This window comes from Micropterus dolomieu, linkage group LG13 (genome assembly GCF_021292245.1).
Source record: "Micropterus dolomieu isolate WLL.071019.BEF.003 ecotype Adirondacks linkage group LG13, ASM2129224v1, whole genome shotgun sequence".
In the NCBI taxonomy this organism is placed as follows: Eukaryota; Metazoa; Chordata; class Actinopteri; order Centrarchiformes; family Centrarchidae; genus Micropterus; species Micropterus dolomieu.
Window position 1 is genome coordinate 16,190,190 of NC_060162.1, and position 18,460 is coordinate 16,208,649.

The 18,460-nt window shown below is 39.5% G+C and overlaps 1 protein-coding gene across 4 annotated transcripts in view; it reads left to right on the forward strand.

Moving 5' to 3' along the window:
- Positions 1-18,460, forward strand: part of rai14 (retinoic acid induced 14) — a 42,328-nt gene that overhangs the window by 14,486 nt on the left and 9,382 nt on the right. For all 4 annotated transcript variants that reach the window (XM_046066359.1, XM_046066357.1, XM_046066360.1 and 1 more), the window contains exons 3-8: positions 10,383-10,513; positions 12,257-12,345; positions 12,614-12,678; positions 13,873-13,930; positions 14,631-14,701; positions 18,329-18,435. In XM_046066359.1, coding sequence (XP_045922315.1) covers positions 10,383-10,513; positions 12,257-12,345; positions 12,614-12,678; positions 13,873-13,930; positions 14,631-14,701; positions 18,329-18,435 — 521 coding nt within the window. The remainder of the gene's footprint in view (positions 1-10,382; positions 10,514-12,256; positions 12,346-12,613; positions 12,679-13,872; positions 13,931-14,630; positions 14,702-18,328; positions 18,436-18,460) is intronic.

Consider the following 18,460-nt stretch of genomic DNA (forward strand, 5'->3'; position numbering starts at 1 on the left):
TGTGGTGTGTGTGTGTGTGTGTGTGTGTGTGTGTGTGTGTGTGTGTGTGTGTGTGTGTGCGCGTGCGTGCGTGTGTGCGCGCACGTGTTGATGTGTGTTTGTACTACAGAGGGCAGTAAGCGGTTTCAGCTGTGGCCCCAGAGAAAGGATGTATTGTTTGAGGACATTTGAGCATCTGCTTTGTTGCAGATAAGGGGTTTGAAGTTAACGTCCACTGCTGATCAAAGGGCAGAGATATTGTAGATGTGTCAGTCTCTGTCTTTCCTTCTTTTTTTATTTTCCTTTTTGTTTTGTACATTGTTCACTCTTCTATCCTCTCCTTTACTTCCCGTCTGTACTGCCCTCCTCTGTCTCTTAACTTCTCTCTCAAACAAAGAATATTCTTTTAACCTGTAGAGAGCTTAATCCCCATGGGAATTAAATCTATGTTGCTTATGTGTTTTACCTCCTATCTAACCTACTTTTCTTTCTGCATTGATTTAGCTCTATCTTTCGTCTCTGCATGTAATCCCATAGACAGCATAATTCTCATTTAACACAAAAGACTAATCTGGTTTAGTGTTCGAATTGGAGCAGTGGATTGTTTTGGATTTCGTGTAATGTTCAGTGAAGAAAATGCTTTAATAGAGTTTCTCTGTATTTTCATCCTACTAATCTTGTGCTGCTTTGGTTGTTTTTTCCTTTTCTACTTGACATGACCTGGCTTGGTCTGTTTTATTTCCTTTCCATATTTTAGCATTTTAGTAAGTCAGTCTTTCTGGGAATTATATATAGAAATAAGACTTCCTCATAGGGTTGGCGATGTCTACAAAATTTCCATTGGACGATGTTGGTTCCGTTTGTTTGATAGGTTGCGTCATTAACAAGCCCACAAGCGGCTCACCTGCTGCTGTGATAACAGATTGCGGGTGGAAAAAGACGAATTCTGTGTCTTTTAGGCGACTTTATAAAACGTAATGCTGATGGAGAAAGTGGAGTAGACAGGCAGGGGGGGAGACAGAGAGGCGGGGCAAGCCGGTGTGTTTGAGGTGTAGGCCTCTTGTGTGTCTGAGTGTGGGGAGAAAGGTGATTTAAAATTTGTAATAATAATGTTTGTGGTGATTAAAACCTGCTTTCACATGTCGGTATTAAGTGAAAAATTTGGGTTTTTTTGCTGGGGGGCGGGGTGTTACAATCCCGATGCCTACTCAGCCATCGACCATCTGTCAGCCATCACTGATGGACAATGGCATCGTCTATTGGCCCAGCCCTACTTCCTCACTCATTCTACTCTGTTTTCCCCCATCTATTTCCCTTCTGTTCTCTATTTATGTTAAAGGTTTTCAGTTTTTCTTGCCCAACTAACAGTTGCTCTACTAACACTTCAGTCCAGAGCAAGATTTCCTGGCAATTACTGGCCAGATCACCATGAAATTTGTTAGGGATACTTTTCATCCCCAGAGTATGATTATTACCAGTGATTTTGGTGCCACCGTCAGGTCAAATTTCCTTTAAACAACATTTCAATCAATCACAAGGCATCTGGAAAAGTCATTTTACATTTCATTTCTGGAAAAGTCATATTACATTTGCTGTGGATATGCATAGTCCTGGTTTTGCCTTTCGCACATTTTTCTAATCTTTAGATTTCCTGGGAAAGGATTTGCTTAACATGAGTTTTCTTTTTCATTGTCACTACAGTTGTGACACAAAGTCTATTTTGGAGAGAATAATATAGGTTTTCTAAAGTAAATGTTCTCCAAATGTGATGCAGGAATTACTGCTTCCTGATCTCAGTTTGTTTTTCCTTCAGAGAACTGAGAAAGCCGAGAAAGCCGAAAAAGCACTCTGGGCAGACATGTTTATGCAGAAACCATTAGGTTAACAAACAGTCACTAACACTTGATGAGCATCTGTTTTCTTTGCACTTTATTCTAAAACTGTAGTAATGACTGTATGTTTGAAGTTGTGATCCCATTATTTGTTTTCAAGACTTTACAAAAAGAGAGAAATTAAGGAAGAATATAAGTGTAATGCAACACACAGAAGATAAATAAAAAGAAGATAAACAATTCTTCATACAGTCCAATATCTTCCTGTTTCTTTTTGTCTCTCAGCATGTCTCTACCAATTCATTAAGTTCTGTCTCTTTTTCTAACCTCTTTACCTCGCTTGCTCTCTACTCTCTGTCCTTGTCCTCACAGCCAGCCTCAGGCCTGGACAAACAGGAAACACTTAGTGTTATCAGCCGACTCTTTGTGTGTCTTAATGAGTGTCAGGCTAAAGACAGAGAGGGAACAAACCCTACCGTCCACACCCTGATCCCACTGTAAACACACTTATCGCAGCACAAGAAACAGAAAGAGAGGGAAAACCTAAAAGAGAGGCAGGCAGACAGAGACAGAGCCGGAGAGGACGGGGGCAGTCAGGGAAACACAACTGAAAGCAAGACAACAAGTGAGATCCTTTTCACTTCCCGGTGGTATGCGCAGACCAACATAGTGCTGCGTCGTTCAAGGAATGTTTCGTTCATTTGACCTAATCTTGTATATGACTCAGGAGGAACGAGTAGTCTGAGGGAGTAATTTGTTCATTTTCATGCATGTGGAAATAGTCTTGGACTCTTACGTTCACTCGTCACACAGCTGCTGCATGGGCTCCGTCAGCACAGGAAACAGAATTGATTAGTTTGCAACTCATAACTGTGGGTCTCTGGATTTGAGCTGTTCATTTGTCACGTGACAGCTCGGCTACAGGGCTGTGGTTAGCAGGCAGCACAGGAAACAGAAATGATTAGTTCACGACTGTCAACTGTGGGTCTCTATGTTTGAGTCGTTCGTCACATGACAGCTCGGCCACTGTGGAGCTGACATGAACTATTCATTCACCACTCAGATGGGTCCTCGGAGTCTTTCGTTCATTCGGCAGGCTGAGTTACTGCCAGCGCCGGAGAATGAGAGGCAAGTAGGTTGTAAGGTAACAGTCACTGGACTGACATTATATATCTATTTTGTTAATTATGTGACATTTTATAAAGCATAACGTTATTACAGCGTATGTTGTGCTATAGTTTTAACACAGCCGTTCTGTAACTTTATTCCTGCTAGTGTTTAGAGCTAACAGCTGATGAGAGTTGTTATGGGTCCGCTCCACTTCAGTGGAGCTGTGTTAATATATAGATTTTACTCATGGATAGGGACGTTAGGCTACTGTATAAATGAACACTTTAGAGATATAATGATAGTAATTATAATTATATATGGCTGGTCTGGTTGTAAACTAAAGATTGTGAAAATGGACGGATATAGCAACAGTAGTGGCGATTGAATATTTACAACATATTTCTGTAGTTTTTACATGGTTTGAATTTGGTTGTGGCCCTTGGGGCTTTATAGAACGATGATAGAGAATGAGAAAAAGATGAATTTGTGCATTATAATTTGTCAATTAAAGCAAACCAGGTAGCCTTCCGTGTTTGAGAACTGCGCTGTTTTTTTTACATCGGCCACTAGAGTGCTGCAGCACCGCAATAACCAGCCTTGTTCAAATGAACGAAATGACTCAAAAAAAGATTAGTTCATTTTAATGAATGAAATGTGAAGTTTCGAGTCAGTCAAAACAGTCAGTTTTCCCATCACTAGACTAACAGCAGTCGTACTGGTTTATAATCTTGAACTTTGATGTATTGCTGGTGCGAACCAATGTGGGCTAAACCCTTGCTGTCCAGTGCAAGTCAGTGTAAGCTAGCTAAGCCTACAGTATTCACTGTGATCAGAAATTATCCAAAGTGACTGAGTTCATGTGTTGCGCACATGTTCAGCAATTTTTAAATATGTGGTATTTGGGCAATATTTGACCTGTTGTATCCAGATTATTTATCACGAGAAGCAGGGCTGCAACTAATGATTATTTTAATTCAAATATAATCAATATTTTTTATAATAACACTGTCAAATGACAATGTGAAGACCATGTGAAAGGGGCCGCTCACATTGATAATGAACCTACAGAGAATTACTTTTCTACTAGTTTTTTACTTCCATAAATGGCTATTTTACATTGCAGGGTCTGAGGAATTCTTTCAAACCATGGCAGAGATACATTACATTAAACAAAACAAATTATTTCCACTGTGTACCTGATTTCATCTCTTGTTGTCGAGGGCTAGTATGCATACAAGCAAGTGCCACAAATTTTCATTTTCACTATTGGTGCACTGCAAAGTTATGGTACACTGTTTTCTCTCTCAGAACAGGAGACACTTACCTGCATTATGGCCCATGTTTGGTTTAGAAAACTTTTAAATACACTTTGTGTAATCACGTTTGTTGGAGTGGAGGCCCTCCCTGATTTTGCACCATCTCTGCCAGCACATGATTATTTCATCAGCTTCCCTGCGACGACACGATTTGTGTATGCGGCCGAAACTGGAGCAGTGCATTCCGCTCCACTTAAACCTGTCCATTACATTGTAGTCTAAAGCTATTGGTGTCATGCTGCTCTATCATGACAGCCCATCATTTTTTGTTCAGCCTATTAAAATCACAGAGGCCATTAGGCAGGGTCATGTGATACAGTACATCAGTGTTTCCCTTCTAATTTTTTCTATTAGTGCTGGTAGGGGGTATTTGTGTTGGTATGGGTTCAAAGTCCATTCCAGTTTTTCTCCCACACGTAGTTCTTGTTAATGAGTCCATGATATGAGCATTCACTGCACTTTGGTTTTTGGATGGAGATGTTTCTTTTACTGTAATAAAAAGAAACCAAGTCAGATTGACCCACAAACTATTTACTTTGATAAATAAAAAAGTCAACCACCCAAATTGTAATTACTCCCTGGATATTTGTAGAGCTGCAACAGACAGAGTAATGATCGACACAGAAGGTTCCAGCTTCTCAAATTTGAGATTTTGCTGCTTTTCCTTGTCTTGCATTATAGTAATTTGAATTTCTTTGGGTTTTGGACTGTTTGTCGGACAAAACAAAACAATTTGAGGACTTCACCTTTGGCTCTAGGAAACTGTGAGAGACATTTTTCACTATTTGTTGATGTTATATTGTCCAAACGTGTCGTTAATCAGGAAAAAATATCAGTAGATGAATTGATAATGAAAATAATAACTATTTGCAGCCCAAGATATATATTTTTGCTTTTGTTCCTTGCTGCAGTCGAGCATGACCAGTGTGACGCTTCAGTGCACATAGAGGAAGTCCTGCTCAATATGAAACAAATAATTCAAGAACACTGGAGTGCACTTCTAAGATGCAGATCTATGAAACTCTTTAAGTACACAAAGTTGTGCAGATGTTGACTGGTTTCTCCGTCACATATGTAAATTGCTTTGGGTAATAATAAATGGCATGGTGATAAACAATGACCGTACATATTTCTATTTGATAGAGAAAGGGACGGTTGACTTTACTCTGTAGACATAGTAGATGTTGACATGGGGTAAAAGCTTTTGAAGAGTTGCCTACTTTCAGAGTGAAACTTTTGCCACGGGCAGTGGGCCTTCCTACCCTTTTCTTTGCTCTAAATACTCAGTAGATTCAAAGCAACTGACATCCAACGACAGCATGAAGAAATCTTTACTGAAGCGAGTATACACAGAGCTGGTTGTCTCTTGTTACTGATAGTGGTTTTAATGATTGTACAAAGGTCTGAACCCAGAAACTGTACATTATCCAGATCCCTGGATAATGTACATAATGAACGCCACACTAGCTCATACCTTGTTTTTTCGTTTTGCATCTTAAAATCCACACACTAAATTTCTAATTCCTCTCACTGCCCTTTTAGGTTGGACAGTTTTGTTTGTAAATCTTGGGTGGGTTACATGTTAAGGATACATTTTTTTAGTAGTTTCATTGCATGGTGTATTTAAACACCTGTATCTTCTCTCTGCGAGACATATTTCATTTTGGAATTGTACCAGTGTTTTCTTTTATGGGATTAGGGCTGGGCCGATAGACGATGCCATCGTCCATTGGCAGTGGCTGACAGATGGTCGATGATTGAGCAGGCATCGTGATCGTAAAACCCCGCCCCCCTGGCAAAGAAATCAAAATTTTTCACATAATACCGCCATGTGAAAGCCGGTTTTAATCACCACAAACATTATTATTATAAATTTTAAATTATACCTTTCTCCACACACTCGGACATACAAGAGACCTACACCTCAGGTAAACACAACGGCTTGCCCCGCCTCTCTCTGCCGCCCCCCGACCCCCCACTTTCTGTGCTGCTGTGCGCTAGTGTGTGGAAAGTGTCTCTGAGAAAAGCTTATTCAGCTATATGAACAGATATTGGAATATATTTATAATAGTCTTTCAACCTGGAATAGCCAATGATGCAGGATTAAATTATTTAAAAAAGGTACAGAGTCTGGTTTAATCAGATGGGTAACAGGGAAGCTGGAACCAACCCAAGTGGCAAGTAAGTCAGGACTTCACATATACAAGCAATGTAGAGTTTACTTTCATGGTTAGATACAGGAAATCCATCTATTTTAATAAGCTGTGTTGGCAGACCTTTCATGCAAATATCAACAAGAGCGCCAGTTCCCTGTTATTTAATCTGTCATGTATAGGAGTCCGTTGTTTTGCTGCTGTTTCCGGATCACAAAGGCACTCAATTACAGCACCAAGTTCCACCCTTCCTGATGTCCACAAAGCATGATAAGAACAGTGCTGGGTAGATGGTAAATGGACTGTCATCAGATCACTCAAAGCGCTTTACACTGCAAGTCAACATTCACACACTGATGGCAGTGGTTACCAAGCAAGATGCTCATCAACAGAAATGAATAAATTCACATATACTCATAGCTTTCGGGAGCTATTTGGGGTTCACGATCTTGGACACACACAGACTGGATGAGCCAGGGATTTAACCGCCTACCTTCTGATAAGTAGACGACCCGCTCTACCTCTAAGGCACAGCCGTTCTGTACGGTGCTGAACAATATAAACAAACCACCCTTTAAGTTCCTTTTACATTTTCTTTGAAGACTGTGGTCAAACTCAGGCAACATAAACACAAGGTGTACGGACATATTTCTTTCCATTGTCTTCAGTTATTCCTCAGTTATATCCATCTTTTTTCTCAGTTCCTCTACCATCTCTTAGTGTACCTATTTTAGTTTTGATTGCCTCAGTGCTCTTCACGCTGACTGAACAACACATGACTGTCTGTATGAAAATCATGAGACTTTTCATACCAGCATACTGGGAGGCAAATCTAGCCCACCTTTGTGAAAACAAGGAATCCTAACCAGTAAACCATAGGGGATGTGTCCTTTTATAGCTTCAGCTATCTCCTGCTGTGTCAAGTTACACTGCACACCAATCATTGTGATGGACAGATTCACGTTCTCTGACATTTCTGTTCCACATTCACTTACCCTCCACCACAAACAGTACCTTTTGTGAATGTTTTGCTCCAGACCACAGGGTTTCCTCCTGGAAATGGCCTAGCAGAGGTGGTGAAGCCACCCAGTTCCTGATTCATCTTATCTAATGATCAGTTCTGTAGATTACATTTGTAAACATTTGCCACATTCATTAAAAATATGGCTTTTGCTGTTTGAAACAGCTCCCCCACTAAATTTCCTTGGCGGCAAGTGTTTGAATTCATAAAATTGTATTATTTTATTTGTTTTCTTTTTTATGCTTGCAGAGGTGCTCAGGTGGTTTGTGTATTTTTCCTGCACAATTTTTTTTTTTAAGGATAAAAGTAAAGTGGTAGTTAGTCCTCAGTGCACTGCAACTTAAAGGTGCCCTATGGAGTAGTAAATAATAGTCAAATATTCCCCATTATTGGCAGAATTCTTTAAACAATGACGTAAAAAGTTTTTTTTGAAAATGGAATATGTCTCATTATCACAAATAGGGATGCACCAAATATTCGGCCACCAAAATAGCAAAAAAATATCACTTTCGGTGTGACCTAACAAGTCAAAAGACCAAATAAATTTTACCGATAAATTACGATGACATGTCGGCAGTATGAAAGCATTTTAAAGTGTCTGAGAGAGACTCAAAAATCGCCGTTTGCAGACACTGTTCTGCTGAATTGTCTCCTAGCACATCCACGCCAACTGTGGCTGCCTTCTTAGATAAGGCAACAAACTGTCTGACCCGCTTTGAGTGTTTCTGTCAGTTGTTTCTGATAAGGCGATTAAGCTAGCCGCACCTAAATTAGGAGCGCACACGTATTCAAGCCTTTATGGTAAATCAACTGAAACGGACCACTGCGAGCTGACAGGCATGTTAGCGACTTTATCCTGTAAGTTTCTTTCTTTACAAAGACAAGTGTTGCAGTATGAGAGTCCTACCTGAAGAGAGGCTGTGAAGTCTTCATGTTATGCGATACGAGAACCTCATACAACATTATTTATCAAATTGGGTCGGACTTGACATGTGACAAAGCCCGGTTTTCAAAATAAGGTGTCTGTATAGGATGGAAATAAGATGAATTAGATTATATTCACAGACAGTGTAAAACATATTACATGTGTCAAATAAAAGTAAGTGGACATATGTAATTTACTTTACCCGACCCTCTCGGGCCTCGGTCCCACCCTTAATAGTCTCTCCAAATCACATTTTGGCTATTTAATTTATGCAATGGAAAAAAAGGCAAAATAAATGGATAAAATGTGAGTGTATTTGTTGAGTATTCTGCTAATTTTTCATTATATTAGGTTTCAGCTTTAGCCAAGAATTTTCATTTCGGTGCATCCCTAATCACAAAAAATTAACTAAACTAAAATGATGACCCTGGTCTTCAAAATGAGTTGAGGAGTTTTCCTGTAAACAAGCTAAAGTATTCTTCCACATTGAATATTTAAAATTGTGCAACATTTACATCCATGTGTGGTAGCTTACAGTGTTGTTCTTTTGTGCCTTTGTTGGCTCATTGCTTTGCTTAGTTGTGCATTACTGTCACCAACCATCAATCAGTGGAATAGCGTGAAACCAGCGGCATGAATGTGTATCATGTTCCCATGCATCTCGTCTTACACTGCCTCCTAAATAGTGTCTCACCTCTTACTTTAGTAGTGCTTTGAAGCCTGGATCACAAGGGGTGTGTGTGGGTATTCTTATACTTTTTTTTTTCCAGAGCTCCTTGCCAGAAAGCCAAAAGTGTTTCTCCGCTCTCAGTCATCTTAGACTTTATTTTCTTTATTAGTATTTTTCATATCCCCACTGGTCCACATTCATGACTCTGTGGCATAGGCTGCAGAGCTCAATGGTTGCCTTAGCTGTTTCAGTGACAGAAGGGGTTTTTATAGCCCTGCATTTTTCCACCAGCTGTGCAAAATGTATTGCAGTGATTGCATCTGGGTGTGTGCCACAGAGTATCACCATGTTGGCTTATTGCTCTTAAAATAGGGTACAGTTTGTCACCACAAGTATTTATGGTCAGAGAGTTCACCCCCTTATCATGTGTAGGTCAGTAGGCTATCAGGTCAAATCTAATACTCGAGGGAGAGCTGACGAATGAGCTCGTGCTGCCAACATGTTTGGGGTGCACGGGTTCAGTTCTCCCCCTCACTCTGCTATCAGGTTATGGAAACAAATTGATTTACAACCTGGTCCTTTTCTTTAAAGACATTTTCTAATCCATCTTTAATATAATATGTTTTACTTCAAACTAACAGTTATACAGTTATATGTTTATGGCCAGGCTACCTCTTTGCTAGTTTGACGGTACTGATTTTGTCCATCGTCCCTTTTATATAGTTATTGTAGATGTGTGTTCATAATGTTTTTAGAAAATAGTCTTAGAATGTTGTTTAGGTAAACGCTGTAGCAGGCAGCTCTTAAAACCTACTGTGCTGTATTTTGTGCCCTCAGACTGCAGTGTAGCAAGACTGTCTGTATGAGATCATGTTTGAAGCTTTCAATAGCTGACTTTTCTCTATCTGAACAGCCTGTCAGTGATACAAGTGGGGCCATTTGGTGTGTGTGTGTGTGTGTGTGTGTGTGTGTGTGTGTGTGTGTGTTCCCACATATGGACACAGACGTTTTGTGTGGGCCATAGCAGAGCCAAAACAACATTCTCTCCCTCTGAGAAACATTACTCACATTAAGGACATCTCAGTCGTTTGGCTGCAATATAAGATTTGATAATGAGTGTGTCAATGATTAATGAGCTAATTGTTAGGAATGTATACATTATTAGAGACAAGGTACTTTCCTAAAACCAGGGATACATAGGCCTACCTCACAATGATAACAGCAGTATCTTAAAGAGATAAGATTTACATGGTATTGTCTTCCACCTGGTTCCTGAGTGCATTTGATATCACCTCATCTCACTTATTTTCTCTGACCTTTGCTCCTTTTTTTTTTTTTTTTTTTTCTTTTTACATATTACAAATCATCCCATATAGGTCAATGAGTGGAACAAAAACGACGAGCGTCTGCTTGCTGCGGTGGAGCATGGCGAGGTGGAGAAGGTGGCATCGCTTCTTTCCAAGAAAGGCGCCAGCGCTGTGAAGCTGGACAGCGAGGGCAAATCAGCGTAAGCATTGTTACTATTATCTATACAGGAAAAAAGGCTACAGAAATTTACTTTTTAAGCACATGTTTGTGCTGTATATTGAATATAAACTGTATGCTTCCCAGTGGAGGCCAGTTTCCTCATGGGAACAATTGGGAATCAGAATCACAACATGCTTATAGCTAAAAATTACTTGTGCAGAGTAATTATTTGATAGGACAGACTACGAGGCTCCTGTAAGATGAATACTGTATGACCACTGGGAAGCAGCTTCAATCAGAAAAAGACTAATTTACATCTGCTACACTGACAAGTCTGCAAACCAGAGTAGAATAAAATGTGCTAATCTCCATTTTGCTGCCTGGTTTAGTAATAGCTGACAAGGAAATACAAATGCAGCTACTTAGGCACTATCTGGGACTTTGCTCACACTTTAACAACAAAGGTGTGATAAGAAATGGTTTGACTGTGGTAAAATAAAAGTGTATATTAAATGTCAGGGAAACATTATCCAGTCTTGGTGTTTTGCTTTCAGTTCAAGGATTATATATATATATATATATATATATATATATATATATCTTCAGAGCATATGCTCAAATTCTCAAGTCTTGAGCTTATGAAACTACATCAACACACCACAGCACAATGTTAAAAATGAATGGCCAGTCTAAAAATACAGTATGGCTGTTTCGACATTTCTCAACCAGTCATTCAGCCTCCCTGACTTTTGAGAGCCAGTTCATTTCTACAGAGGCGGTGGAGCTTGTTGCTTCACCAGCTGAAATTGTTGATAACACAGAGGCTCAGTGTTAATATTTGACCTCTTTCTTTTTCTGAAACACAACACCCGCTGACCTCGATGTGTTAAGAAGCTCACGCAGAACCCGGACCATCAAAACACAGGAACAAATGCAAGGAGAAACAAATGTGCAAATTCTCACATGCCGAAACAAACACACAGGCCTTTTTTGTTCCACCAGTATGTCAAATCCTTGACCCTTTTGTGTGTGTGTGTGTGTGTGTGGTGTGTGTGTATCTGTGACTGTGTGTTTGTGACTAGAAGGCAGAAACACATATGCAGATGCATACTCAGGGATCTCAACTCTCCAATCTTTTCAGGACCCACAAAGGAGGAGTCTACAGTATCTCTATGGCGATAAAACCTGATTGAAAGGCATGCGGGCATAGTTGTGTGCGTGTGTGAGTGTGTATCCTACACACACCAGGGGAAGGCTGGGCATGTGTAGAGTTTTTTTTTTCATTCTGCTTACTGAGCTGGAAAGGGCTTGTATTGATTGCCTACTGCACATTTACACACAAACAGACAATGAAGTGTAAAAATGGCAAGTTGTTGTTGACTTTTGTCTCCCCCTTCTGACAGTGAGAGTAATTACACAACACTGCCGACGTGCTTATGACGTATAGGCTCGACCATATTGAGCTGCTGCTATGGCTAAGGTTGCTCCCCCCTTCAGCTCTGACAAACCAATCATTGCTGGTTGATGTAAATTGCATCACTACAGGTTTGCCAATAGTATTTAAAAACTCCAGTATACTGCGAAAAACATTCAATTTACCTGGCGGTGAGAGGCTGTGAACTTGTTTGGCAAGGACTGTAACGTATGTTCATTTATATGTAAAAGTCCTGCACTCTAGCTATAAATGTTAAAGATAGGGTAGTTGCAAAGTTGTTGTCCTTCAAACATCTCTATTACAATTACTGCGTTTCTGATTTGTTCTTTGCTTTGGGTTTGTGTATAGCCTTCATGTGGCAGCTACACGCGGCCAGACAGACTGCCTTTCCGTCATTTTGGCCCATGGAGCTGACCTGTCAGTCACTGATGCTGCAGGTATGTACTGTAGTTATACACAGTAGTGACAGAACATGTGGGACTTGTTTAGAATCTTTTTGTATTTCTGTATAAATGTGAAATTTTTTTCTGATTAAATACTATGAATAGGAAAGTATACTGTTGTTGTGTTACTGGTGGGGGGGGGGGGGGGGGGGGGGGGGGGTGATCTGTTTTATCTGGGGATCTGAAAATTCAAAAGCATTCTTTACCTTCTAAGATGCTTTATTTGTCATTCAATTCTGGGCTTTTCTTGATTTATATCCAGGTTTGAATCCGTTGCACCTGGCTGCAAAAAACAGTCACATCGAGTGCTGCAAAAAGCTCATTCAGGTAAGGTGGATCAAGTAAAGGAGGCTTTTATAAATATGGTCCCACAGTGATAAGCTACTACATGATATTTGATTCAATATAATGGTTGTACAGTATTTTAGGTCCAGTTAAATGTTTTCAAGATGTGTTGTACAACACAAATATGGAAGCAAGAATCTTTTAATGGCAGAGCATCTAGACACCCAGCAGGACTTCTTTTTGGACGCATTACTTGGTGTCGCAAACAAGGAACGTGTTAAAGCAGGAGCATGAACCGTATGAAACGTACTGTCTGAATAGGCTTACTATTCTGTTAAGATGTCTGGAAGCAGACCATTTCACTGCTTCAGTTCTTCAGTCTGCTGATTTTGTGTATATGTGTGCACAGATCAGCAGATCTCAGCAGCAGGAGACACACACACACACTCCCTGCTTTGATCTGCTGACCTAACTATCCCATGACAATCTGCAGCATCTCAGCAACACACATCTGCCTGGTCAAACATCTACGTTAATCTACTGGTACATGGCAACATTTTTAAAGCTCTAAAATCCTTTGTGCCATAAATTGTTTTGTACTGTAAAGTTCTGAAAAACCCATTGGTCTGTGCTATTCATGAAGCCAAATAATGTAACTTTGCTGCTTGCAAAATGTAAACTACTAACAACAAATAATGCTATTATTCCTAGTAAAATATGGGGAGAAAAGACCAAAAACACATTTAAATGCAGTTATATATTATTTGCCGCTAATGTGTATATTCCCAGTGCCTTTACAGTGTTGTCTAAATCTAATTACAATAATCTAAATTTGATAAACATTTAATCTAAAGCATGACTGTCAGACAGGATTCAGTTCCTCAGAAAATAAACACCTCTAAAATTATTGCTGATACTCAAGCCACAAGCCACTGCAACCACAAGGCTTTTTGACTTTTGATAATTATTAGGACACATTTTGGGACATAGTCAGGCACATTCCCTGAAAAGTTTTTGAAAGTAATTTAGGGAAATGTAAGAATTAATTAAATTAGCAGCACACAGGGCAGGAAGATAGAGAGTGGAGATTAAATGTAATCACAGCAGTTCATCACATAAAAAGCACAGAAATGTATTTACAATGTATTTTAACAATGGAACTTTCCTTTCATAATCATTCATAATTTATGTGTGACATTGATCTGCACGTCTAATATGTTTCTGTTTCCCCTTCAGAGTAAATGTCCTATCGATGCTGTAGACAGCTCAGGAAAGGCTGCTCTGCATCATGCTGGTAAGTGTCTCAGTGTTCTGACAGTTCAAAAAAAAACGTGCTTTTAATGACGATTAATCTGCTTAGACAAGGACGTGGGAAAAATATTACGATTGCGATTAAGTTTAAGCTCTATTTGTTGTGGGATGAAATCATTACCATATTTGGAATTAAGCGATTAAATGTGATTTCAGCCCTGTTTGTTTCAATCAAAAGTTCATAATACTCTTACAGGTTTTCATTCAAACCAAACACTTCACTGTCTCTGAGTAATGGGAAGATTTTCAGACTTCACATTGGTTGTTATTTCATGAGGCTGCCACTTTCTACCCCCGAAAAGAGTGCATTTCAACGTCTGCCATCACTGACCATATCGCATCTCTTTTGAGCTTCTTTACAGTTTGTGTTACAATGCTGGTGTTAGTTGACACGGCTGTTTGGGTAAATTATTTGACGTTTTAATCAGTGTTGGACTACAGTACTGCTACCATAAGCCTGCCAATGTTTTTTTGATGAAAAAGAAAGTCGACAGTCGAGTCATGTTTAACTCATCTTATTTTTGTGATTAATTTGGTCTTTTGGAAATCAGAGAGGGAAACAAAGGAGAGACATTTCCTGCTAAATTCAGTCCTGGACCAAACTGATCTAGGCCACACTGATGATCTCTAGACCCCTGTGTGCTTCTTTTCATTGTTTGACTGTTGTTTTATTTTATCCTCAGCTGTCAGTGGGAACATCCAGACCGTCCAACTGCTGTGTGAACTCAAAAGTCCCATCAACTTGAAAGATGCAGTATGTACTTTCATTATTACTTCCACTCTTTCTTTACCAGACTTATTTTTCCTGGCACGAAAGTAAGGGGCTATGAAACAAAATAAAAACCACATAAATGTTCCATTCAGTCTCATTTATACTGCTTCCTACTGCGTTATTTCCAGAGGAATTTGTTCAAGGAAGAGTAATCACTGTTTGTACGCTTTGGATTTCCTTTAAGATTTACCTGTCTCTTGTTCCAGTGTTTGCAGCAGGATGTTCTCTGTATTTATCTGCTGTCAAATATTTTATTTGCCTTATTATAGTTTTGTCTGCTGCATCCCTTTTTATGTTTAAGAAAGCAGAGGAATAACTATTATTATATATAATATTTTAAAACATAAATTAACTGTAGTTGCCTCTAACAGTTTACAATATTTAGGATCCCCCTTATTTAACTGACATATCCTTTCGTTTGTCTTTCTCTTTTTAAAGATTGATATTGTACATTGTGTGTGTGTGTGAGTTGGAGGGTCAGTGTACTGTGGGAACTCTGCTCTCAAGCTCCAGACATGTGGTCTCCATTGCAGTGACGCTCCATGCCTGTGGTTTTTACCCAAGTGGGGTGTGTGAGCATGATATTTTGTGAGTGTGAAAGAAAAAGACAGCAAATGAAAGAAAAGAAATGGAGAATGTGTTGCCAATTTATTTCCCTTTTTATTGTCACGCCACAGGTGGCTTGGAGATAAAAAAACACACACACACACAGACACACACACACACACACACACACACACAGTGGTCTCTTACCCTGCATGTAAAGATGTTGTGTTATTTCTACTTAAAATGTATTGCCGCCTCGTGCTTGTTTAAGCCTGTGACAAGTTGTATGTTGTGGCTTTTGGAACTGGTTCATGCTACCACTTTGTACCAGTGGCTGTAAGGATTTTAAAGCTAAAGTATAGGATTTATGAAGTCCTGTTACAAGCAGACCCAACCAGACATTTTAGGTTTAAGCAAACATTTAAGCAAAATGATTTCACTCAAATGTGTTAACAATTAGAACTTTGATTTACGTGTTCTCCACAAAGGTTTTATACTGGTGAGACGACAAACCATGTTGTCGCAGCTGTTTTCTGTTGACAGGGAGACGAGTCATTTTCATCGAACATCATTGACTTTTCCAGCCATAATCATCTGCACGTGTGTGTGTGTGTGAGAGACATGAGCAGCTCTGTCTGCTTTTAGTCAACATAAAGAAAGAGAACCACAAAGTTGTCTGGGACATATTGCTGTTTCTGTGCTGAGCAGAATGTACCAGCTTGTTCGCCTCAGGTATACATCATGGCTGTAATATCTGTACTTGATCTATATTTACTTAAATAAACACACACGCAATATAGAAGAAAAACAGAGATACATCTGCCAGGTCTTATATATGCTGGACAAAGAATGTTTATAGAAAATCAAGTAAATGTAAACTTTAATTCTGCTCAGAGACAGTTGTACTATGTAGTATAACAGCTTTCTTATGTTGTCAGTTGGAAAGAAATATATTTTTACTTAACAGAAAATATATGTATATTCGCCTGGATGATTTATCTGCCTAGCTCTACTACAGAGGGTTGAATAAAGTATTGCAATAAAATATAACCATTTAAGCTGCTGAAAATGTGATAAGGTATTATGTGAGCTTCTAGTATAAAGTGCAGCACTAAATTCTACTAATCAAAATGTTAGCGGTCACGTTAGCTTAGCAGTTCATGGCATACAGTGCTCAGTAAGAACATCTCTGTGGGAGTGTTGATTTCATTGGTGCATATATATGCTACACAAAGCTCTCCAATCTTTTTTTTGTATTAGTGATAGTTTGACCTCTGCAGGCCTCTAAAATTATTTAAATGACACAATCTAATGGCTCTTTGTTTCAACAGTCCACAACCCATTGACATATGTAACATGTTTAGGGGTCCCAAATAGACATTGCTTCTTTTTACAAAGCTGGATGTTTGCAGCCGGATCCCTCACCCTACTCCTCATTCAGCAGCACATGAAGTGATTGAACTAGCACACTTGTTTGGGCACAACGACCACTTTAGTAATTTCTCCTCTCATTTTTCATGAGTAAGAGGTGGTATGAAAAAAATGCCCTTTCTAAAGTAGTCATTCTCAAGGCCAGTACGCCCACACAGACCTGTGTGTGACTGTCTGCATCATGTAGCAACCACCACAGCTGAGAGTTACTGAGAAATGATGGTCAGGTTTTATTAGGTCATAAGTGTCTAGTTTACATGTTGGGCTCTTTTCCATCCATCTTCAGCACAATAATGCACGGTCAGAGGACAACATTTTATTGCACTCCACACAAGGTGAAACATCACACAATTAACACTTCATTAACAAATCATTTCTGTTATGTTAGACCATGAAGTTCCAGTTGTTCACATATACAAAAGACACAGTACTTTCTTATAGGTGTCCAATACATGTTTAGGTGTTTTGATAATTATTGTCCCATTAATGTATGAAGCTTTAAACAGGGTCTTTTTTTTGTGTGTGTTTGTCTTGATTTACAGGCCTCTCAAATTATCACACTTAGCTGTGATGGTTGCCTGTTCCACTTCAGCTCTGCTGAACAGTTTCAGGCTTTACCTTGCCGCCCAAATGTGGTATCCCGGCTTTAATCTGACAAGTCTGACAAATTGTAAACATAAGTTAACAAGTGTGTACAAACACATTTTATACACCTGTGCTCTCACATTCATCCGCACAGACACTGAATCTAATACCGAGAAGAAAAAAATGGTTTCTGTCTTTTAGATACCAGAGAAAAAAACAGTTCTGTGTAAACCCAGACTGAGCAGAGCAGACGCAGGGCTGTTAAAGCCTTTAGCAGAACCCAGAGGAACCCACAACATAGTTTTGTTCTCTGTGGCGTGTGGAAGCAGCAGCCTTGTAATATAAAACACAAAGCTGTGCTGACACACTTGACCGTTTATTGACATTCTTTTATTCTTTTTTCCAGTTGGACATGACTTTTTTATTTTGTTTTAAACTTTGTTTCACTTTTAATAACACGAACGACGTGTGAAAATATGTATTCATATAGTTTCATATTGAGTTCCTTATCTGTTGTCCTAATGTCATCTTAGTGAAGGAGCCTTCTGGGCAGCAGCTCCTTCCAGACTCCACAAGCCCAGCCAATGAAATGTTTGTTAGATGTAGGTCATAGATAGTTGAGGTTAGGGTAAATGTCATGCTTGGGATTAGGATCTGTCAATCCTAGTGAAAAATGTGGGACCTCTATGTCGCATGAAGTACTGACGCAGTCGCCCAACTCGGGGCAATAAACTCTACTGAGCCAGGCCATTCATTTCGAAATGTAAATATATAATTTGGGGGATTTTACCAAAATCTACGCCACTCTAGAAAGTGGAACAACTTTTGGCTTTTCTATTTATCTGCTTGGAAATTCCTTAGATCCATGTGAAAAAGGAGTGAATGTCTCCTGAGATTTCTCTCACCACACAGACACATCATATTTCATGTATAGGCCCACGTCCTGATGTCACTCCAGATAAGTTATGTAGGTGTGTTATGTTGGTTTGCGGTCCCTCCATTGGATGATTTCAGTAATATCTAATATTTATAATGTCTGTCTCAAAGGATGGGCTCACCCCCTTGCTGTTGTCAGCCAAACACGCTCATGCTGAAGTATGCAGCACTTTGCTAGACTGCGGCGCTGAAGTCAACGCTTCTGACAACAGTGGCAGGTACAAACACAGTCAAGACACACAA